The sequence below is a fragment of the Anopheles coluzzii genome, chromosome X (genome assembly GCF_943734685.1).
Source record: "Anopheles coluzzii chromosome X, AcolN3, whole genome shotgun sequence".
Taxonomy (NCBI): Eukaryota; Metazoa; Arthropoda; class Insecta; order Diptera; family Culicidae; genus Anopheles; species Anopheles coluzzii.
Genome location: NC_064669.1, coordinates 13,111,260 through 13,133,981, shown reverse-complemented (window position 1 = coordinate 13,133,981; position 22,722 = coordinate 13,111,260). Strand labels below are relative to the sequence as shown.

The 22,722-nt window shown below is 47.3% G+C and overlaps 3 protein-coding genes across 4 annotated transcripts; 2 read left to right on the top strand and 1 right to left on the bottom strand.

Annotated features, from left to right (window-relative positions):
- Positions 1 to 710: 710 nt before the first annotated feature.
- LOC120960943 (AH receptor-interacting protein) lies at positions 711 to 3,303 on the top strand. The gene is made up of 4 exons (XM_040384437.2): positions 711 to 881; positions 958 to 1,403; positions 1,485 to 2,017; positions 2,090 to 3,303. Exons 2-4 carry the CDS (start codon positions 1,317 to 1,319, stop codon positions 2,430 to 2,432), a joined length of 963 nt encoding a protein of 320 aa, XP_040240371.1. The 5' UTR covers positions 711 to 881; positions 958 to 1,316; the 3' UTR covers positions 2,433 to 3,303.
- A 1,228-nt stretch (positions 3,304 to 4,531) lies between these two features.
- LOC120960941 (uncharacterized) lies at positions 4,532 to 7,156 on the top strand. The gene is made up of 3 exons (XM_040384434.2): positions 4,532 to 5,196; positions 5,334 to 5,598; positions 5,673 to 7,156. Exons 1-3 carry the CDS (start codon positions 5,095 to 5,097, stop codon positions 7,076 to 7,078), a joined length of 1,773 nt encoding a protein of 590 aa, XP_040240368.2. The 5' UTR covers positions 4,532 to 5,094; the 3' UTR covers positions 7,079 to 7,156.
- Positions 7,157 to 8,626: 1,470 nt separating this feature from the next.
- On the bottom strand, positions 8,627 to 21,038 carry LOC120960942 (cytoplasmic dynein 1 light intermediate chain 2). Of its 2 annotated transcripts, none has more exons than XM_040384435.2 (9): positions 20,708 to 21,038; positions 19,076 to 19,556; positions 15,418 to 15,608; positions 15,154 to 15,357; positions 12,986 to 13,185; positions 12,666 to 12,895; positions 12,474 to 12,585; positions 12,198 to 12,389; positions 8,627 to 12,073 (listed from the first exon to the last, which is right to left on the bottom strand). In XM_040384435.2, the coding sequence occupies exons 2-9, from the start codon at positions 19,165 to 19,167 to the stop codon at positions 11,738 to 11,740; spliced, it is 1,557 nt and encodes a 518-aa protein (XP_040240369.1). In that variant the 5' UTR covers positions 19,168 to 19,556; positions 20,708 to 21,038; the 3' UTR covers positions 8,627 to 11,737. The 2 variants fall into 2 exon arrangements, with proteins under 2 accessions (XP_040240369.1, XP_040240370.1); XM_040384436.2 differs by lacking the exon at positions 20,708 to 21,038 and adding an exon at positions 20,159 to 20,441.
- Between the last annotated feature and the right edge of the window lie 1,684 nt (positions 21,039 to 22,722).

The following is a 22,722-nucleotide window of genomic DNA, read 5'->3' as shown; positions in this document are numbered from 1 at the left end:
AATCTGTCTTAGCCAAAGCCAAGACTGCGGTATGATGCTTGAAAACGTTGATGATACCTGAATTCATCGGATGCAATGCTGAATCTGCGGCACATTTCTCGAAACACACTGGTCCGCGCCGAGGACATGCGGTCGAATATTTTTTTACACGGATAACCTTTGTGTACATCAGTGTACTGAAAACAGTGAATTATTTTTTCGTGTTTTTACCAGAAAAGATTATTTAAACAGTTCAAACTACTTTCTTAACATTTGTAAATATTTTAATTAAACAAATATGCATTCACTCATTTTATTAAATTGTCTTTTTTTGGTTAAAAAAACGAAAAGGATAATTGAGTGTTTCTAATAGACTGATGTACACAAAGGTTATCCGTGTAAAAAAATATTCGACCGCATGTCCTCGGCGCGGACCAGTGTGTTTCGAGAAATGTGCCGCAGATTCAGCATTGCATCCGATGAATTCAGGTATCATCAACGTTTTCAGGTATCATCAACGATTTCAAGCATCATACCGCAATCTTGGCTTTGGCTAAGACAGATTCGGGAAGAGGTCCCGCGGTCTTGAGATAAAGTGTGAAACCCTGTAACTTAATTTTTCACGAAATAATGGAAAAAATGCAAAATTGTAAGTAGTGAGCACTTTTTTTGCCGGCCACTGTAAACAATAACAAACGGTGCTCGGTTTGACAGCCACTTCGTGCCGTTTATATCACACAGTTCAGCTTCACGTCAGCGAAAGGAGGGAAATCCGGGATAAACAATGAAAAACGGGGAAACAATTTTCCGCTACAGTTTCATAGCATAGTGAAAAATTTGCTTGGCGGTTTGCATAACTTTGGTTTTGGATTTTTTTGTGACGCGCCGCAATCCAATGAAAGGTATGCAATCCGCCTGACAGCAAGCCTTGTGGCGTGAGAACGTCCCACAAACAATAGGTTGTGTTGTTGTTTCTAGCTCGCAAAGGGAAGCTGGGCTTGTGTATGTATGTGTGTGAGTGTGAATGTGTGTGGAAATGCCAAACTCACGTGCGCACTGTGTGTAGCGCTTTCCACGCTACACACAGAGCGAAAGACACACACACAATGTTTGTTGTCCAACTGCTCTCGCGTGTGTGAGTCTGCCTGCCAAAGAAAATCGAAGGGAAAATGTCACCACAGGCCGTGTGAAAAGCCCTCGTCAGCCCTACATCCCACCAAAACAGCTGTAGTGTTGTGTCGTCCGTGTGTGTGTGTGCGTGTATATGTGACCAGCTTGACTTGTTGTTTCCCGCACTCTCACCTCCTATCCCACCGTCCATCAAAATATTTGTTGTGATGGATTCCACCTTGCAGGAGCCAAAAATTGTGAAAAACATTGTGCATGCGGGCACCAAGGTCGTCCCGTTTCGGGACGGTACGAAGGTAAGCGCATGCAAAATCCACCCAACTCCCCCCGCTGGTGCCCTTTCATTCCCCCACAATCCTCTATTTCTTTTTTTTCAGGTAAAGTTTCACTATCAGACGCGAAAATGTGACGAGGCGCGGACGCTGATCGACGACAGCCGGGCGCACGGCCAGAAACCGATGGAGCTGGTGCTCGGCAAGAAGTTTAAGCTCGAGGTGTGGGAATCGATCGTGCAGCAGATGGCCCTGCACGAGGTGGCCCGGTTCCGGTGCGACCGGTCGCTCGTCCAGCAGTACCCGTTCGTGTCGAAGACGATCCGGGACGCGCAGAAGCCGCGCGAGGAGCGCAAGCACTGCTGCGGCATGACGGTGCAGAACGAGGGCATCGGCTACCGGGACCTGGACGAGCTGTTCACCCACCCGCAGGACCTGGAGTTCACGATCGAGATCCTGTCGATCGAGAGCCCGGACGAGTACGAGAAGGAATCGTGGCAGCTGAGCGACGACGAGAAGCGGGCACTGGTTGGTCGGCTGCGCGAACAGGGCAATGCCGCGTACCGGGCGAACGATCTGACCGCGGCCCGGGACGCTTACTCGTACGCGACCGGCATCATCGAGCAGCTGATGCTCAAGTAAGGGCCGCGCTCTCTCTCTCTCTTTCCCTTTTTATATAAATTTAATTTATATTATTATTTTTTTTTAAGGGAAAAACCCGACGAACCGGAATGGATCGAGCTGGCCCAGATGAAGGTGCCGCTGCTGCTGAACTACTCGCAGTGCAAGCTGCTCGAGCGGGACTACTACGCCGCGATCGAGCACTGCACCGAGGCGCTCAAGTACGATCCGCACTGCGTGAAGGCACTGTTCCGGCGGGGCAAGGCTCATGCCGGGGCGTGGAACTTCGACCGGGCCCGGGCCGACTTCGAGCGGGCGGCCGAGCTGGACTCGGGCCTGCAAACCGCCGTCGGCAAAGAGCTGGCCAAGCTGCAGGAGCAGCAGCGGCTGCGGGACGTCGAGGACCGGCTCAAGTATCAGAAGCTTTTTTAGTTCTTTTTTTTGTTTTTTTTTTAGGGAAAGGAGAGAGGTTTTTCTTTTGGGGATTTTTGTGTTTGTTTCCAGGTACTGGTTGCGAATTAAGGTTTAGAGTGCATTCCTTGCAGGGAGGGTCAACCTCGATAGGTCGGAGGCATTACGTGCAAAAGCCCCTCAAGTGTTTTGTTTGTTACTTCAGTTTTTGAGTATTTGTTACACGTTTTCCTCCGCTTTCCCGGTTAGTTTAGGAACTGTGGTTCCATTCTCTACTAACATTTAGCCTCACTGGCTGGCAATCGAATGCGCCTTTTCTACGTAGAGCTTTTTAAATGTGTCTGTGTAATTGTTTGATTTGTTTAGATTAAATCTTCGCTTCCTCTTGCTTATGAAAAGCGTACGGGCATACTTGGAGTGGAAAATGAAGTCACAAACAAAAAAACATTTATTTCCCACAAAAAAAGTCAAGCATGTTCAAACACAGTTTTGGGTGTTGCACGGTTCCGGTTGAGGTGTCACGCGGTCGTCTTTAGGTTAAGGCACCGTAGACTTAAGCGTCAATATCATATTTAGTAGCTGTATGCACACAGTATGCTTATTACTCACACCACTCAGTGTCTTTCTCAGCTCGGTGTTGGTAGTTTCCAAAGGGTACTTTTTGTCTATTCGCTCGATGTACATTTCCAAGAAGAATATCCTTTTCCTCCCAAATTGTTAGATAGGTAATTGTGCCATTAGCAAAACAAAAACTCAGTAAACTGCTAGGATGTATGGAGGGTAGGAGAGTAATCAATCGGCAACCAAAATAAGAGTTTCACGCCGCAAAAAAAAACACGAGTCAAAATATATATTCTATTGAACCAAGCGCTATTAGTAAAATTTCAGAAAATGGTTGTTTGCTTTCTTGCGTCTTCTCCGAAATAGAGCAGAAAAATTGAGTTACATTGAATCAATCTTGACGTTACTGTGGATGCCCAGGCTTTCAAAGTCATACAAAACTGCGTGATATTTAAGAAAGCTATCCTTAATTGACATACAGAAATATGTTTTTCTTACTCTCACTGTGCTTACGAAAATGCTGATCTACATATATTGCACTGCAGGACATCTCTATTGCTATATCCAAACTCTTCTACCTTTCAAACATTCACATATATGTTAACAAAATCGGTAGCAAGTCAGCAAACATCAAGATCTGTAACCCGGACCTTATATGACGATGACTTCAAAGTTTGCACAATTCAATGTAAAAAAACAGTAGCCTGCCGAAGAAGACCCATATCTGGAGCAATCAGATCAAAGACCCTTGCAATGAATAGACATCTCCGGCTTGCATCTTGAGTGCAGATACCTACGACACACCCCACACAGATTAAGATTAATGAGAAGATGTCTACCTCCGATGGTCCGTTGCTCAACACTGCTGCCCAGCACAGCAGGTTCCAACTCCTCCCGGGCGTCGTTAGATAATCGATACGCGAGTATCGTCAGAAACTCAAAAACCCAACGACACACCTGAAAAAAAAACATGGCGTCCAGCAGACCTACGGGAACCATCGATGATCTCTCTCCCTCTCTCTCTCTCTCTCTCTCTCTCTCTCTCTCTCTCTCTCTCTCTCTCTCTCTCTCTCGATGGATGCACGTGTGGGCCGAATGTCTCCAGTAGCATCGGAATGTTCGGAAACATCCGCGGACCACAAATGCTCGCACCATCCCGCCGCCGCCCAATTCTGTAGCAGATAAGAGGAGGAAGGGGATGGGAGGTTGGCCTCATATCACCCGACTGCTTGCAAACTGGCGAGCCGGATCTTATCGTTGGTAGGCGCTTCCCAGGTCGCCCCGCTTAGGTTCGTCACCGTTGAAGATGTTTGTCCGGCGAAAACAATCCCCGCCCGCAGCCCGGTAAAGAGATATGTGATAAGCTCTGTTAGTGTGTGTGTGTGTGTGGTCAGTCAGGGTAGGATTCACCCTCCCCGAGCAAAATGCTGGAGCTGGGAGCGATACTCACAAACACACACACAAACAAACCCCTGGTTCCGGTGTCTTTACAACCATTGTGCTGCTCCCGATTGTGAGTTACGAGCCTGCAGGTTGAGATAAGATAAGTAGATAAGAGGTATAAGCCGCCTCTGCCGACGGATCCATCAACATCAACATCCAAGAGCGCACCAGGGGGGCACGGGTGGGCGCGGGTGTGCTTGCACACCAACACGACCATGCCTGAGGTTTGTGCACATCGTGTCGCCTGCCGAGACAATACAGCACAGAACCGTACGGGGTTGAGCGAGCAGCACGTTCCCCAATTTTTCCGTCCCGTCCGTTGGGTGCGTTGAACCAGAGTTCCTCTTCCATCAACACCGCAGAGGAGGGAGGAGGAGAAGAAGAGCTCTAATCCCAGTTCTCCAGCTGTGCATCTAGGCTGAGTAGTGTACTACCGGAGTCAAGTCACCGGAGGATCTCCAAAGTCTTGAAGTGTGTGTGTGTACTCGCAGTGCAGTCCGTGTAGTTCCGTTCTGGTGACGGAACGGAATAGATGCCCGTAGGCGACCGGAAACACACACACGCAGCAGTTGACGCCGGGTGGCAAACAATTATGTAACATCAGACATCCGGGAGTAGAGCCTCGGGGACTCGTAACGGTCGGCGAACGACGCCATCTTCCACAACAGCTGCCACAACAATGGAAGCGTTCATCAACGAGATGGTGGAGCCGCGCGTCTTCGATCTGATCGTGCTGATACTGCCGAAGTGGCGATTGCTGCTGTATATCTTTCTGATGAATGTAAGCGCCATAAAGGTCTCCGTCTCAGAGGAGAGAGAGAGAGATCTCCCCCCAAGCCCTACCATCATCATTTACCATCTCCCTGTGTTCTCCATATTCCCATACATCCCCCCCCCACTGGTACCTGGGGTATCTAGATAGTGCTCTTTACCCCGGTGTACGTGTTCGGCGCGCTGGTAAGCAACGACCCACAGCTGAACCTCATCTGTCCGCCCGTGCTGCTGATCGGCTGCAATCTACTGCACCGTGCCCTGTTTCGCTTCAGCAACGAGCGCAACACCCGCCAGCTACTGCTTGGGGTCGCCATCCTCTGTCTTGGAATCTCAGCGAGCGGGCTCGTTGCGCTGCTGTGTGCCACCCCGCACTATCTACTGCTGGCCCTGCTGTACAGTGTCGTCGGAGGTAAGTGTACCCATGCAGCAGTGCGATTTCACCCTTTCCTAAAACGCCTCCTAAATACCTCGGTCGACGCGCAGGCTTCGGCTATCAGCTGGTCTTTTCCCGCATGTGGAAGGTGCTGGCCAAGATCTTTAGCGCCCGCAAGGAGATGTTCGTGATCAAGTTTCTGCACTCGTGCGGGCAGGCCTCGAGCATGCTGCTGCTCCTGCTCTGCGTGCAGCTGCCCTGGGATGGGTACATCTACGGTGCGCTGCTGCTACTGCTGGCCGGCATAGTGCTGCACCTGCTGCCCCTGACGATGCTAATCGCGGGCGAGAAGGGTCGGCTGCGCAGCGACCTGGACGCGCTCGTGTGTCTCACGGAGAAGGGCAACGAGTCGTACTACGCGCACGTCGCGACCCGTGCCGTGCCGCTCGAGCCTAAGCAGGAGCCGTGCGCACCGGGCGAAGCACAGCCGAACGACCCGGAACCGGCCCGGAGCGTCACCAGCCTGACGTGGAAGAATCCGGCCAACTTCAGCGCTCCACTGCGGGAGGAAGCGAAACGTGAACCACCAGCGTTCCTGACGAACCCAACGCTTGACTACAGCGGTGAGTATGGAGAGTGCGAGGAGTCGCTGCTGTACCGACGGGAAGGCAAGTGCTACAATCAAGACGGCGTCGAGATCCTGGAGATGATACTGGAGGAGGACGAACCGGTCGGCGAGCTGCCGGACACAGCTACCGGAGCGCACCCACCGGGCGTAACCACGCACGAGACTGATAGCGATGCCGACACGCAGTCCACTGCCGACGCAACGGACGGGAAGTGGCGCTGGTTTGGCCAGCTGTGCGATCTGTTGCGCGCACTCGATCTTGGCTTCCGGCCTACCCTTAATCTCCGGCTGGTGGCGTCCACCCGGAGCGCACTCGGCGATCTGCGGTGCTGCAGCTGCGCCCTGCTCAAAGCGACCGACACCAGCATACTGGTGCTGTTCCTCTGTATCCTGCCCCGGCTGAGCGTGCACCACTACCAGCAGCAGGCCCGGGCCCGTCACATGACCCTGCTGGCGGTGGTCGTGATCTCATCGGCGTGGGCCGGCGCCTCCCTGCTGCTGCTCTGCTGCGAGCTCCGGTTTCGCAAGCTGCACGGCCGGCTGCTCGTGTTCGGCCTGTTCTTCCAGTCGTTCGGGTACTTCTGCGTGTACACCACCAAGTCCAACTTCTGGATCTTCGTCGGCTGCATGCTGGTCGGTGTCGGGCACTCGATCACCTGCGCGTACCAGGAGGCGGTCATCAAGCGGCAGCTCGGTCAGCACCGGTGGGCCACGGCCAAGGCCGGCATCGGGCTACTCGCCGGGGTGACCATCATTCTGCTGGCCGCGTTCGCCAACCTCTACTACGTGTACGGGCCGGTCGATCAGCTGCTGCTAGCGCTGCTGCTCATCTACAGTGCTGCCGGCGCCCTCTGGATTGCCTGCAGCTGTCGGATATTCTTCATCTAGCGGATGTCTGTCCGGTGTCCGACTCGGGCATACGCAGAATTAAAGCAACCGAAATATACTACAATCAACTCCTCCAAATGTGTGTGTGGTATGTGGTATTCGTTTAAGATGACTCGTTCGACTTCTAACTCGAATCAAAAATGTATGAGATTAATCATGAGATCAAATAATGTTTTTTACGGTTTTTACGGAAATTGGAAAGAGTCAGGGATTTAGTAATCAATGTTATATCCTGATCTCAAACATTGTTGTACCTTGAGAGATGTTCGACACGCGTGCATCGCAGGAAATTGACAAGGAAATGCAATTGGTGGCAAAGTTTCATTGACCGTTGTGTCTTGAAGAATAACTACATGTATTTATACTAGGATCAGGATTAGTTGGATGTCGGAGATTAATTCCAAGGATTAAAATGTATATACGAAGCTAAATGGTCCGTGAGCCTAACAAAGTTGGAGAGCACTGGCGTAGAGAAGAATTATATCAGAGTTTATCAAAGCCTTGTGTTGCGCAACTCTTTCATCGGGCTAAATTAACTAATGTCCAGGAATGTATGAAGAAGTGATGTGCTCTTTGGAGCATCCGATTCCGGCCAAATCCGAACAACTAGTTCCGCGTAGTGTCGGAGTCGTTCGGCGTCGTCCGGATTCGTTTGGAGTGAGAAGTCGTCCAGAGTCGATCGTAGTCGTTCTGAGTCAAAGTCATCCGGAGTCGCCTGGAGTCGTAGGGAGTCGTCCAAAGTTCGGAGTCAACAGAAGCTGTCCGGTCCAACGTGCTTGTGATTAGGCATTTAAATAGAGGCGAAAGAACTCCGTTGGAGCCAAAGCCTCTCAAAACTATTCAAACATTCAATGATGAGTGATTGTGAATTTCCAATATAATCGGTAAGAACTACGACTTAAATCTCTGAAGAATAACATTGATCTAGAATGATTCATGAACCTCGTAACAATTGTGAATCTCTGAAGATTCGTGTACAAATACTGTATCAGACACAAAAAGACAGGACAAATCTTTCGTTTGTTTGGATATCTTTGATCGTTTTTAAGCATCGTGTCGTTATCATGGGATTGATTAAAGACAAATCCTGACAAATCGATGTATGTAGTGAAGTGTAGTAAATAGATTAAAAAGGGAAAATGTTTAGAGCGAGATTTATATGTCCCTAGATATCCATTCATGTGTCACTGAAAGCTGAAAGTCCACTAGTGTTACAGACAGGCCTGGACCGACATCGGTTGCTATGCCAGAGAAGAGAACACAGAGAAGAGATATTCATGAGGCGTTGATTATTTATGAATCCTCAGGAAGTCATCACTGATGGATCAATCAATCTTTACGAAACGTTGGAGATTCATGAATCTACCAAAGTAGAGATCCTGATTCATAGAATAACTTTAACGATTCATTCCGATTCCGAATCTGATTTGCCCATGTCCGGGATGAAGCTTTCGTGATTTATGAACCTCATGCCTCAATACTTCGTTGAATGGAGTTATAACAAAATCGGAAACAAAAAATAGAAGAAAAAACCCATCCTTCAGCAGCTTTAGCTTGTTATACCGCGTACATTAGTGTCGCTTGTTTTTTTTTATTCGCCAAACTGCCACCTGCTTCGTCCTTTCGAAGACGTCTCCGTGTTACGGACGCCACACTCCCGTTCGTCCACCGTCCGCCACGCGTTCAGCCTCACACGCAGTACTGTTGTTTTTTTTTTTTTTGTTTTTGCATGTATGATTTTTTTCCTCCATTTTTTTAACTTCCCTCTCGTCTTGGTTCCACCCCGTTCTACCCTAGCAGTGCAGCGTGTACGCAGTAGTTGCCCGGGTAGTAGCAATAGCAATAGTAGATAGCTTCGCAGCATTACAATTCGCGTTCCCTTGGTCACGATGCCACTCGGTCGCGATTTAAATAATATCCACTGCGCGCGTTGCTTCGCGGTCTCGAACCCTGCCTTTTCTGTTCCTTTTGCTACTTCTGCTGCTCCCTTCTGGCCACTCTCTTCCTTCCTTCGTTTCACGCGGCTGATTAGTAGCTGCACTAGAGGTGTTGTATATCGTCTCCCTCTGCCGGTCCTGCGACCTTCCCCTACCCGGTTTCTGTTGTTTTTTTTTAGTCGCCTAGCGCAGCAATAGTGTTAAATTATAAATAAGACGATATAATTTCCTTCTTGTTTCTGGATTTCACACACACACACATACACCCACTCGCAAATACATACATAAACACACATACGCTTTTCCGTGGAAAGTTGGTGAAGCTGAATGGTTGGGGGAAAAGAAGGAAGGTCAGGACAATCCGTTTACCGAGCGTACGTACGTGTGGGTCTATGTGTATGTATGTGTGTGTGTGGGTGTTTGTATATATATTTTTTAAGAGTAAGTATTAAGGATTTTATCAGTATGCAGGTTATCTGGGTGCAGTATTATGCTCGCTTGTTTGCTTGTTCGCTCTTTCTTTTCGTTTTTTTTCTCTTCTTCTCACTTTTCTTATCCTCCATCTTTCTTTCCTATCTGCTGCTGCTGATGATGCTGCTGTTTGCTTTATAGTATAGTATTAATATTAACTTTAACTACTAAACCGTACGTGTTTTCGCTACTACTAAACCCCTTCCTTCGCTTCGTTCGCAATTCGTTTTTTTATTCTTTCCCTCTCTCTCTCTCTCTCTATCTCTCTCTCCTAGTCGCTCTATTTCACCCTTATTGGTAGTATTCTGCGCCACTTTCGTGCACTTTGAGTCCACAGTGTTTTGCACGTGCAGTTATGCTGCAGTGCAAAATGGGTGCGCTTTTTTTAATGTTTTAATTCTTTAATTAGTATCGGAGCGTTTGTGATTCGGTTTCTTTTCCTCTTATTTTTTTTTCTTTTCGCTTCCCTTGCACCTCCCTTCCTCTCTCTCCCTTCCCTTTTAACCCCGGTGGGGGGGGGGGGGGGGGTTTGGGGGTTTATGTCCTCCCAAAGCAAACGTGTTAAATGCGCTTCGTCTGCCCGTGCTCCCTGTTAGTTTTAAACAAACAAACAGAAATCCTCCCAAATGGTGTCTTTTCTTTGCTTCTTTGCTGTGTAAGCGGCGATCGGTAAGCGAAGATGGGAGGGGAAGCTGTCGATAGCGCGCGCAAAATAAAGAGAGAGAGAGAGAGTGAAAGGGGGTGTGAGAAGAGAATGCTACTCCCCTAGCATAAGTTAGCATAAATATCTTAACGGGATTCCACACTTTCACCCTTTTGTTTCATTCCCTGGAGGTTGCTGCTGAGGCGATAAGGTTGGCGCAGGCATGACACACTCTCACACACACACACATGCACACGAAGGAGGGGTTTTAAAACGGGGTGGTGCAAAAAGATGGAAGCCAACAGACACATCAAAAGCAAAGCCCGATTGCACTAAGCTAGAATTTCCTCCAAGCCTGCGCGCACACACTCGCACATTCGCGCACACACATACTCAATATTCGTCTATCACAATGCTGTTACTCCCCCCCAGGTGTGTAGGGAGAAATGGTGTGAGTGTATTTTTGTTTTTGATTTTCAAGGAGGAGAGCAATCAGTGTTGCTATAGGGGGCTTACAGTGGGCGTTGGATGGGTGGTAACATCCGCATCGGGACACAACTCGCTTAATACTGGTGAGAGTGGTTCCAATTGGCAGTAAGGGTTTTTGGATTTCGGGTTTCCAATTAGCTTTCCGATTGTCCCAATTAGAGGTTTTCAACAGCAGCAGAGAGAGGAAACAAAAACTTCATATGGTATCAATGTGTGTGTGTGTGTGCCACTATGTGGGTATGTAGTACGGATAATTTCAACATCGCCTATCCTCGCTTAACTCTCCCCAATGGACGAAATTCGTCCGTGAAAATATGAACAAAAACGAAGAAGTAATAACAGATTTAAAATTAAGACGATATTTTTTCAACAAAAAAACATAATCACCGATTCTACGCGTTTTCTTTGCGAGTGCACTTTCACTTTGTTGGCGATTTTTGATCCCCCTCCCCCTCCCCCCCCCCCCCCCCCCCCCCCCCCCCCGCACATAAGCAACACACTCATTCGATTGGGATTTTTCGACGTTTTGACAAGAGAAAGAGAGAAAAAAAAAGACATTTAAAAAAAAAGCGAAAGAATGAAACCACTCCCTTCCGCCGAAACCGTGAGTGTGTTAGAACGGGGTTTCATCCATACGGTGAAAACCCTTTAAAAAAAGAAATACCAAACGGAAAAAAATGGAGGCAAAATCACGAACCGATATTGGCTCGTTGCATCACAACGTTCAGCATATGCTGGTTGCTCGATTTAAAAGAATCACTTAAAAAAAAAAGAAAGCCCACCTACGCATCTCTCTTTTGCGACCACCTCTGGACCCTGCCTCCCGCTCTCCATCAGCATTGCGGGGGTGCAATCCCCCAACAAGCGCCCCGAGTATTTCACCCGTGCTGCACCACCGCCCCACTCGCCAAAGCCAACAATGGAAAGCAGCCGAAAAAAAAGAAGCACAGTTCGGGAAAAGAAAACCCCCTCACACAACAGCTCCCCTAGCACACACACACACACGCCTGAGGGACGTTTATTGCCCATCAACCCAACCCATCACGCAAGTCCCCCGACACGACCGGGGGTGTAAGGTAAGGTGGTGGTAGTGGTGGTGGTGGCGGCTGGTTGCGGCTCTCAACAGTCGGACTGCGTCGCGGAGATGTCCAGATCCTTCTTAACGCTCCGGGCGAGACGGTCCAGCTCGAGGGCGGCATCGGTGCGCATGCTAAGCTTGTCGCTCGCCGACACCGGCTCGCCCGTCCCGTTCAGCACGCTGACGCGCGGCGACAGCGAGGAGACGGGCGAGGAGGACGCACTGAGCGGGCTGCTGCCGGTGCCGGCGACACCGCCAGCCGCGGCCGCCGCCGCCGCCGACCCGGGCGAGACCGACTTCTTGTGCAGCAGGGAGTTGAAGAAGTTCGCCAGCACGCCCTCGCCGCTCTGGGTGCCGGGTGTAAGCTTACCATCGACCTGAACGGGGAGAAAGAGAAGAGCAAGAGAGAAGGAGTCAATAAATTAGGTCCCGTTCGATCAGGTGGTCGACGGCAAATGAGGGAAAATTTTGGTAAATTCATCACCAGCCTGGCATTCTCACCTTCTTTGGTGAGCCCTGGGCACCGGCGGCCACCGGAGTCCGTTGAGTGCTCTTGGTACCGTTGTTCGGTTGCGACCGGAGCGGAGATTCGCCGCGCGCCGGCGACTGGCCCTGCTGGAGCAGCTGCTGCTGGCGGGCAAGGAATGATTGCTCATCCTCCGTCTGAATTTCGCTCTCACGGTTCGAAACAGTCTGCAAATGGGGCAAAATCATTAGAAAACCAAAAATCACACACCCCGGAGACGCGCCACTATGCGAGCGTTTGCGCAAGCGTACCTTTCTCGAAGGCGGTTGTGCAATAATATCGTTGTAGTAGTCGTCCGGTTTGCAGGACTGCATGTTCTCGTACAGTATGCTGATCTTTTTCATATTATCCCAGCCGGCCGGTCTAAGGGAAGAGGAATAAGTAGAGAATGGAGTGACAGTGAGGTGAAAGCTGCACATGCGAGTAGAAGCGAAGCCACCTACATTAGCACCGCATCCTTCTCGACGACCAGGGCGGGCGTCCGGAATGGTAAGCCGTAGATCCGATGCGTGAGGTATTTGTAGAGCAGATCGCAGTTCTTGTCCTCCTTCACGCTCGTGTAGAACAGGGACGCACCGTACATCAGGCAAAACCGCCGGATCCACTGCTGCATGAAGTCGAAATGCTCATCCCGATAGTCGAGCTCCTTCTCCAGCGTGGTCATGTAGTCGGTCTGGTGCGGAGTGAACAATTTGGGAAGCCAAACAGGGGCAAGGTAGAGTGGTGCGGGTTTTAGCTGTGCCGTGCGCCGTGCCAAACTCACCTTGGTAACGACGACGACCACGTCGAGGCCTAGGTTGGTCGTGAGGACGCCTTCCGGCAGGGGCAACGCGTCCAGCTCGTCGTCCACCGACGGCAACCGGTTGGTGCGTTTGATTGGCGAGCCGGGATCGAGATCGTCGATCGTTTCGCAGTAGTTCTGCCATTCCGTCGTTAACCGTGCCTGACACTGCTGTTTCTCTTCTGCAAGGAAGGAAAAGCGAGCGTTAACGCTAAGACCAACATGAGCAATATGTTTTGCCTAATAAAAAGTTTGTTTGAGAATTACACTTTGACACTATTTTGGGTATGTTGGCAATTATTGCACACTGCACAAAAAAATGTTGTTGTTTTGTTTTTCAAATGTGTAAAATACATTGATGAAATCTAGGAGTTTTCGCTTAAATACTGAAAATTGCTGCTGCAGATTCCATTTTTTTAAACACTTTTTTGATTTTTTTTACTAACATCAATCAAGCCGAATTGATTTCTTTGGTCAAACCGTTAAGAATTGTGCACTACAAATTAGGTCCTATTTTATTGCACTGCTCAAAGGCTTCTTATTTCATCAGACAGTGAATCGTTTATCATTGGCGTGCAGTAGGTGAAATTTTGCAGCTTTCCGCAAAATCACAACTAAAATCACACAGCAAGCGGAACATTTTGAAACTTTCTACAAGCGGAATTCCGGTTTGAACCAAGGACCAACGTGTAATGTAACAGCGTTTCATATAGTCCAAAACACTGTTGGAGTACGATAGAAAAAAAAAACCATTTCAGGGCTCTTATTGGTCAGTTTCAGAGTGGGTTGGACCGTGTGCAATAGAATTTGAAGTTTTTGTAGGTGGACAACAATTGGATTCTGATTGGAATATGGTTAAAAATCATCATTTCTTAACATTATTCAAATCGTAACCAATAATAATGAATATAACATAATAATGACACCCACAACATAAATATTGAGGTCGTTGTCTATCTCAAACATGCTAAATACGTTGCCTGTTCCCTTACAGGGTTTTTCGAATCATTTTCCAATGTCTACAACATTTTTCAATGCTTGCGAGATGTTTTTCAACAGCTGTGACATGTTGTACTTGCAACACAATAATGTTTCAGTTCTTCCACATCAGTTCTGGACTGAGTTTGGCAGCTTTTTGCTGTGGTGTGTTGAAAATCATATGTAAGAATTGAAAGGTTATTGTGGTGTCAATACAAAATGAGACAGCTGTTGAAAAACATCGTGCAGGCGGTGAATATTTTAAGTCGTATTTGGAAAAAAACCAGACACTTAAAAAACTCGATTGTTGTTTTTACGAGTACGATAATTACACTATTGCTTGTTACGAGTAAAACAAACGTCTAAAAGCTTTGTCATGAGGAATTAATGATCTTTTTGTCGGTCGTGACATTACTTGTTCATAACAGATTTTGATAGTTCGTAAATGTACTTTCTCTCGGTCGTTGAGGCTTTCGTACCATAAGAATACCATCAGAATATTTACAATAATGTTTGAGTCCTGAGAGTAGTCATCAAGAAGCAATATTGCTTTTGCTTTATCGCTTTAACTGATAACACATTTTTTCGCACTCTGTTGCCGATTGTTAACTGACGAATCTTTACCATTAGTTTTAATATTAGAAATTACAAAGCTTTCACCTTGCTTGGATTTTATAATAACAGATAAAACAACCATATCAGCAATCGTATTGCTGGGTATCATTAACCAATTATTTAGTTTCTAATTTATTATTGTACTTTCGCAGATTCGCCTTAGAAAGATTGCACTGCATATTTCTCTTGGCGAATTCAAAATGGGTTTACATGAATTAAAAGATTAGGTCAGTACCACGACACTAAATCAATTTCATGTATTGCTATTTTTAATTACAATTTTTACAATTTGCTTATTCTGTGCAATTTGTAATTCAAACTTTTGCTACTAAAACTACTAAACAAAATGATGTTTAACAGAATTTTAAAACAAATGAATCCGTAAGGCATAGGGGTAACAACAAAACTGACAAAAGTGATTTTTTTGCAGCGTGTGTCATTTAATTAAATTAAGCCATAAAATTGAGAGCTTTGCCATATCCTGTTTCTTCCAGAACCCAAAAACAAAAGATTTGCTTCTCCCGGACGGTAATGCACCATCGGTTCCCCCAGTTTACCTGGATCGATTTTCAGTCCCGCGATGTGATCGTCCAGTATCTTCATCCAGTGCTGCAGCTGGTCGACCCAGCTCCACGGCGTCGTCATCGACAGCGTCAGTATGACGAGCGTGTGCGGGAAGTTCTGTTCGTTCAGGGCGAACTTGAGCAGATTGTTATGGCCCGGATCGCCGTCCAGAATCCAAACGCTGAGGCGCGTGACATCTGCAAATTGGCCACATTTAAAAAACGCCACCCTGAACGGAGGCCCCCCACGATACTTACCGTCCCGATACTCGTCCCGCACGTCGATGTAGGCGTACTCGAGGCCGGAACCCTTCTTCGGGTCCTCGACGCCCTGCAGCTTCGCGATCAGCGTCGTCTTGCCGCTCGCATTGTCGCCCAGCACCAGCACCGATTTGTTCGACGGCAGCTTCGTGTTGCTCTGTGTTTGCACCTCGCTCAGGATGGACGACCTGGTTTGCCAAGATGAAGAAAAAAAAGATGATAAGTATGGGTTTGACTGAAGCGATTGAAGGTGACATGGTGGTGGTGGTGTTGGTGCGCTCTTCCGGCGCAGCCAGCTGATATCATAGTTTGCCCGACCGCTCCTCCGTATGCTAATGAGGGATAAGGCGACGCAAGCAAACATTGCAGCAGCAAAGACGAACACAACATACACAAAAAAAATCGCATGAAAAATGTCATCGACAAAACCCAACACACAGACGACATATAGAAGAAGTGTGTGAGTGTGTGTGTACGTATGTACGTATCGTCAAATTCGATGGCACATTTTATGCGAGAAACATGACGTAAGACTTCTTCCCCGAGGCCCCTTCTCCTCCCTTCAGGATTAGTCATACTCGGCGCGGACAGCCGAGGTCCGAACAAACTTTCCACCCAGCTCCCCTTTCGCGCCTTCGCCATCGTCCACCCATGCCGATGCCACGTGACGCACGGGCACGGGACGGCACGGAGGATGGGGTCTGTGGTGTTTGTTTTACCGTTTCTATTTTGTCCACAGCAGCTCGCGCTGACAGAAACAGAAATTGCACACACAGACGCACCTATCTCTACCTCGCGATGGATTAATCGCGAACCTTTTTGGCGTGCGGTACGGTGTTTTCTTACGCTCCCTGCTGCTTCCTCTCCCTAACCTTTCGCCCTCTCAGCCCTCCAGCCGTTATCGGTAGGCCTGATTTGGTGCTGGGTGGGTGTTGGGTGGCGCAAACAGTATTCATTTAAATGCAGCATGCGTTTACTAGATGGTACTACGCTCGCTCGGCGGATGAACGCGTCGTTCCGGCACCGATCAGAACGGAAAACATGGAGTGTTGGTTGCGATAGCCGCCTGTTCCCTGTCCATTAAATATGCTAAAGTGATACTTAAAGCTAAAATTCGACCTTTAAATTCGATTCAAAATGTCCGTCAAGGAGTGTGTTCATTAATAGAACATCGGTAGAAGCAAACCGATAGTTAAAATTGTTCAAAGCTGTCTATATACAGGCCTCCTACTTCTGTTGCCAAAGAATTTTGACTCATTTTTCCTATTTGTATGTGTTCAATTTCATCCTTTTAGCTATTTTGTTAAAGATACACAATATAAGCTACCTTTGGACTCGCGGGTCAAACGCGAATTCCCCTTTACTGGGCTCTTTCTGCAGCGCTATCAGCAACCGATCATTAATTGATGACGTCGATGGCATTTGTCAAATATTACAATACATCTGATTACCTCGTAATTGCAGTGAGAAATGAGGTTGAACCACGGATGGACCCACCGATGAGTTTTTGGTATTGCTAAAGTACCTCAAATCCTCAAATGTGCTGCACCTTTCGAGCAACTGTTGCGTTCAAATGCTGTATGACATTGTTGAAATATTGGCAACCTGTTTCAAATGATATTTAATGTGGTCTTTAAAAACATAATTAAAAAAAATCTTTAAAAAGCTAAAAAAGCAAATATTTTCCATTGCCTTATCACAATGAACTTTACGTCTAGTGACAAAGCAGCATTAAGAGTTTACTTCTTTTTATTTCAAAATTGAATATGAATCAATCATGCTTGTCTTCTTAGTTTGAGGAGAAAATGCGTTTAAGAAAAACTACACCAGGCTAGCCCGTAAAATTGCATTCTACTGGTCAAATTTGCCTACATCATTCCATGATTTTATATCATCATTGCAGCATATGGTTCGCTTAAACATGAGCATTAAGTCATAATCATCATAAAATTGAATAATGATGTACAGGCAACCCTCGAGATAGGACCCCCATCGAGTTACGACGATTTTCAGATACGACCAATTTAATTTTAACAATTAAAATCTGCCATTGAGAAGAAATCGATGCATTTTGTTTTTGATTTCTCATCGATAACCGTTAGATACACATTTAAAAACAAATTCCAACTACCCACTCTTGAATATTTATATCATGTAAACGACGTTTGGAGTAAAATTAATACATTATCGTACATTGTTTTAAATAAAATATACGTATGTCATAGATATCGACTCCTCGACTTCGGTTAGAAACCAGTGCTGCAAAATGTAACTGTCAATGTCATAAAAAAATCTGACTGAAACAAAATCCATGTCAGCGTCACCTACTCAATTGTGATAATCAGAGGTGATACTCAAAACGATTGCTGTGATCAATGCATGCTTCGTGACCATTTTTGCGACCAACGCTTGATCAGTCACTATGTCATGACTTTTTTTTTTCAAACAAGTCATGACAAATTCTGCCTGAAACATAATCATGTCAGCATCACGAGCTCTACTGTGATGATCAGAGGTGAGACTCAAACAATTGGTGCGACCATCACGTGCCTGGTGACATTTTGTGCAACCAAACTCTTGGTTAGTAACATAGTTGTGACATTTTCTGTCGGTGATCATCATATGCGGTGCGTGCCAGTGGTTCCGATAAACTACATGAGCATGTTTCTTCTCGCTCGGTTTGACCCGACAGACCATCAAACCAGACAGAGCGAGAAACAATGCTCATTTTGCTGCTTGGGACCATCCGCCAAGTATATTCCAATAATGTCGTGATTATCACCGACAGCAAATGTCACGACCAAGTGATTGATCAAGAGTTGTGTGGTAAGCAAAATGCCACCAAGCAGGTGATTGGTCGCACGAGCAGTTGTGTATGTGAGCTGACTTGAAGTTCGTTTCAGTCGTGAGTTTTGGTGACTGAAACAGTGGCATTTGGCAGCACGGTTCACAGCATGTCATGACGCACTTTTAGTGAGCATCAGCAATGAGCATCAAGCTACCACGGATATGTTCATTGTTTTTGTTGGTGAATATTTCGTGACGCTCTTGACATTTTGCAGCAAGTGACAGTCGTATCGCGGGGGTCACCTGTATTGCTACTTTCGATATCATCGCTCGACTTGGTTTTAGCACACGCTGTACAATGAAAAAATAATAATTTTAATATATGTGTTATTTTTTCATTTCAAATTCGTGAACACGCGAATTCGTGCCGCGATGCTGCAGTCTCCACGCTCAGCATACAGCAAAGAAAAATAAAACAAATCCCCTGCGGAAAATACGCAAAAAGCAAAACAACTCACGACCGAGTGTGAGAAAAGCATACTCAGCGGGTAGGTGGTGAAATTGGAGCGTTTTGAATCAAAATCGAATGCTTCTCTCCACCGGGAAATGTCTAGATGACATCTGGCAGCCGCAATCGCAGCACAGCAACAGCAGCCGGCGAAGAACCGGTGTAAAAAGAAAGCGGAGCGTGGGAAAAAGAGAAAGGGTGCGTGCATGTGGGGCGTTTTCCATCCACCGGCAACGGGCCCAAAACGTACGGAAGGGAGGTCGAAAACTCGATTTGATGTTGTTGCCTGCTGCCCGGGGGCGGCAAGCGCAATCTAAAAAGAAAAACGGTCAGAACCACCCCTCGCGGTTGCCGGCTTACCAGAGGTTTTCCTTCGCTTCGGCATCCTTCTTGCGGGCGGCGGTCGTCGGCGTGGTCAGACCGTGCACCTGGGACTGCGTGAGGATCTCCATCTTCCGGTGTCGCGAGTCTTCCAGGCTAACTCTCCGGCTGGCGGTTGTTTGATCGCGGCGGCTGCTGCTGTCTGCCTCGGGGGGAGGCAGGTGACAAAGGCCCAGATGCGGCTGACGCACACTTCCCGCTCCCCGGAAAAGCGGGTCGGATGCTTACACACACACGTGCGCGTGCACACAAACGCGCGCACGCCGCACACCAGCTGTTTTTTTTTTACTGTGCGGTTTTTCGGGTCTTTTTTTACTGATGGAGGTGTGTTGATTGATGTTGATGACGATGCACTCGATGCACGGTGGCAACACACACACACACACACTTGGAGGTGGTTTCTTTCGGCGTACGGCGTCCGGCAGGAGACTTCGGGAGGTAGTTTACCCTCAAAACGATCCTTTGCGGCACGGGAAAAGCGCCCCAGAGAACAGCAGCAGCGGACCGGAAAAACACAGGGAGAAAAAAAAGAAAGTTAGACAAATCTGGGGAAGCTTTTTGTTTTCTTCTGCGCGTTGCTGCTATAAATTGCAACAGCAACAAAAAAAAAACGTTTGGCATTGAGGCAATTTCCATTATTTTTTGTTTCTTTTACCGTAAGCAACGGCAGCAGCAGCAACAACAACAACAACTAAGGTGAGAAAGAAAGTAAGATTGCGATAGAAAGACATTTGGCCTCCTTCTTTTTTTTTCTTAAGACACGCACTCTCTTTCTCATTCACACACACACACGCACGCGCACATACATACACACACAGACAGACACGTGCACCCATTCGAGAGAAAAATCGTGACTCATCAGTGGAATGCGTCCGAAAAGTCCAATCAGTTCCTGCTCCTCCGCACCTCCCCCCCTTTGAAAGAGGTTTGGTGGGTGGTGGGTGGATTCGCTTCTGCCTTTTCTTGACCAAGCTGTCATTCCCATTCCTTCTCCACCCCCCTCCGGTGAACACCTGAACAGTTGGTTGCAAATGGTGACACACCCGTGCCTCCATCGCTCACCTTTCTCCCGCCCACTTTACCCAAGTGGTTGCACCGCCGCCGGAAGCTGCAACGAACGGAGGTGTGCACACACACGCCCGTCCGGGTGAGATTTTCCACGACACGACCGTTCCACGGGGTGGACGAGACACTGGGCACAGGGAAACCTTCCCAAAGCTACCCGTACAAGTACACATGCACACATACACACACACAGACACAAGCACACGCACACACACACAGGGTGGAATTTCGGACGCAGCGCAGCGACTGATGTCATCGCAAGGTAGGCCAAGCGGATTGCGTGGCGTGGGCGCCTCCCCACCACCACCGTCTACCTTTCGATGCAGATGGGAGGAAGGGGGAGGGGGGGGGGAGGGTTCGTGCCACACAAAAAAAGAGGAAGATAATTTGCGCTCGCGACTCCGCCGCAACCCTTTCACCATCAACGTCCGTGGGGATGGAAGCTGCCCGTTGACGGGGAGAGCGGCCGCGATGGCTTGCCAGGATTGGATTTCCCCCTTTCCACCCCGGGAAGGCCAAAGATCCAGCCAGCCTGCTTCTACTTACGTTTTTGGTTTGGGGGTACGGTTTCGGCACACACACACACACAGACGCGCGCACACGTACAGAATCTGCGGCTTTCCCCGGGGGACAACACAACAGGTTCCTCTTGGGGTGGTGGTGGTGGGTTTATTCCTTTATCTGCTTTTTTTTTTTGGTGGGGGGTTCGGGAAAGAATAAATCTATCTATCGTTTCGCCTAGCCCGTCCGAGTGGCCATTTTACACGGCATTGACGTTCGTCCGTTTTCCTTTTTGCTTCTCCGTTCCTTTCTTTACGCAATTGTGCCCTTTTTGTCCACCGCGTTTGACAGCCGTGGCATCTGACAGGTGGGTTGGCACGGGGCATGCGAACGAGCACGCGGGCGCGAGGGAAGAGATGGGGGCGGGGATTGATTTTTTGACAATAGTTTGGCGTGTCACTGCATCGACCAAGGTGTGTGTTTGCGTCAGGGTGGGCTGCAAGCTGCCAACGCGCGTTGCAAGAAGGGCGAAAACTTTCGCCCCGTTGGCAACTGTGCAAAATGTGTAAAAAAAAGCTTTATACGATAAATCAGTTTAACACCCTAAACGCTATTAAAAAACAGCAGCAAGAGGTTAGTAATCATTTTAAAAGAAGAGAGGCAAACGTTTTTTTTTTACCAACTCATCAAGGGCAACAATCAATCGGCAGAATGTAAACAATTCGCCAAAATGACAGTCTGTCAACGGAACCTTTCTCTACGCACCTTGAGCGGTCGCGGATGACAGACTGTGCGAAATAAAAAAAAACACTTTTTACCATTAAATTATGCCAAAACACGTGCCCTGAGGAAATCAAAAATCATTTCTTTTGCTTTCCATCTCCCAGAGGGCTCTAAAATGGACGAGTTGCGTGATGAAATATTATATAAAAAAAAACTTGACTTTTGATATTCATCACATTCTCACTCTCACGTGTAGAGGGCGCTGGCCGAGCAAGGCCGTGCAGGTGCAAAACGTTGTTGCAGGGGTTTTCGTCGTCTATTTTCGATGTAGACAGTAACTTAACTTCCAAAGCAATTGCGAGCAAGACGGACAGCGGCAACTAAAAACGAGTAAATCTGAGATTAAGCTGTACCATTGTCGCGCATCGACAATTCTGCCGGGCAGTAATTTTTTAAAAGCAAAATAAATAAATTACTGGCCAGAGTTAATGCAGTTCAAGAATAGGCTCAACGATGGATTGAAAATGAAATTGGATGAAAAAGAGAATTTAAATACAGGTAGTCCCCAAGACACGCGGTATTTCTCTTACGAGGATATGAGATACGCTTTTTTGAAATTAAAAATAACGATATTTTGAGCAAATTGTACCACTTTGACACATCAAATGCAGAGTAAATTCCCCTTTTGTTAAAATTTGAAATTAATACTTTAGTCAGTATCATATTAAATAACTACTTTAATGTCTAAAACCAGCGATCGGCAAACTTTTTCTGTGATGGGTACACCGATTTTGTAAATGAACGAGAGTCGCGGGACAGTTAATTTTGCCTGAATTTTGTTATACTTTAATTTTAAATTATTAAAGTATAAACATTAGAAAATAAGCTTTTGGTTTTATGATATTAAGTAGTTGGAGGCATATTTGAAGAAGCAAAATTATTGTTTTAAAAAGCATGTGCTTTTCTTCATATGCAAGAAATTAACGGGTTCATGATATGATAATAGTGCTGGAAGCACGGAATTGGGCCTACACGATTCCATAGTCGATTCCGGAGCCGATTCCGGAAATGACTTCGGATCCGATTCCAGAGTTGGCTTCGGAATCGGCTCCAGAATCAGAATCGGCTTCGGAATCGGAATTGTCCTGGGAATCGCAATTTATCCCGGTAAAGGAATCAGGATTGACACCAGAATTGGTATTTGATCAGGAATGAGAATCATTTCTTGAATTGAAATAAGAAATTTCAGAAGCGAAATCAGTCCGGGAATCTCCATAAGAATGGATCGTTTACTAGTAAATTTTGATTCTTTGCGGCTATCAATAAAGACCATCACG

Bases quoted from the DNA above. Each gene is read 5' to 3' on its own strand.
- LOC120960943 (XM_040384437.2), top strand. From the start codon at position 1,317: ATGGATTCCACCTTGCAGGAGCCAAAAATTGTGAAAAACATTGTGCAT. The intron at 1,404-1,484 runs GTAAGCGCATGC...CTTTTTTTTCAG, and splicing joins CGTTTCGGGACGGTACGAAG to GTAAAGTTTCACTATCAGAC. The intron at 2,018-2,089 runs GTAAGGGCCGCG...TTTTTTTTTAAG, and splicing joins ATCGAGCAGCTGATGCTCAA to GGAAAAACCCGACGAACCGG.
- LOC120960941 (XM_040384434.2), top strand. From the start codon at position 5,095: ATGGAAGCGTTCATCAACGAGATGGTGGAGCCGCGCGTCTTCGATCTG. The intron at 5,197-5,333 runs GTAAGCGCCATA...TGGGGTATCTAG, and splicing joins TGTATATCTTTCTGATGAAT to ATAGTGCTCTTTACCCCGGT. The intron at 5,599-5,672 runs GTAAGTGTACCC...GTCGACGCGCAG, and splicing joins GCTGTACAGTGTCGTCGGAG to GCTTCGGCTATCAGCTGGTC.
- LOC120960942 (XM_040384435.2), bottom strand. From the start codon at position 19,167: ATGGAGATCCTCACGCAGTCCCAGGTGCACGGTCTGACCACGCCGACG. The intron at 12,896-12,985 runs GTGAGTTTGGCA...ACTCCGCACCAG, and splicing joins TGGTCGTCGTCGTTACCAAG to ACCGACTACATGACCACGCT. The intron at 12,074-12,197 runs GTGAGAATGCCA...CTCCCCGTTCAG, and splicing joins CCCAGGGCTCACCAAAGAAG to GTCGATGGTAAGCTTACACC.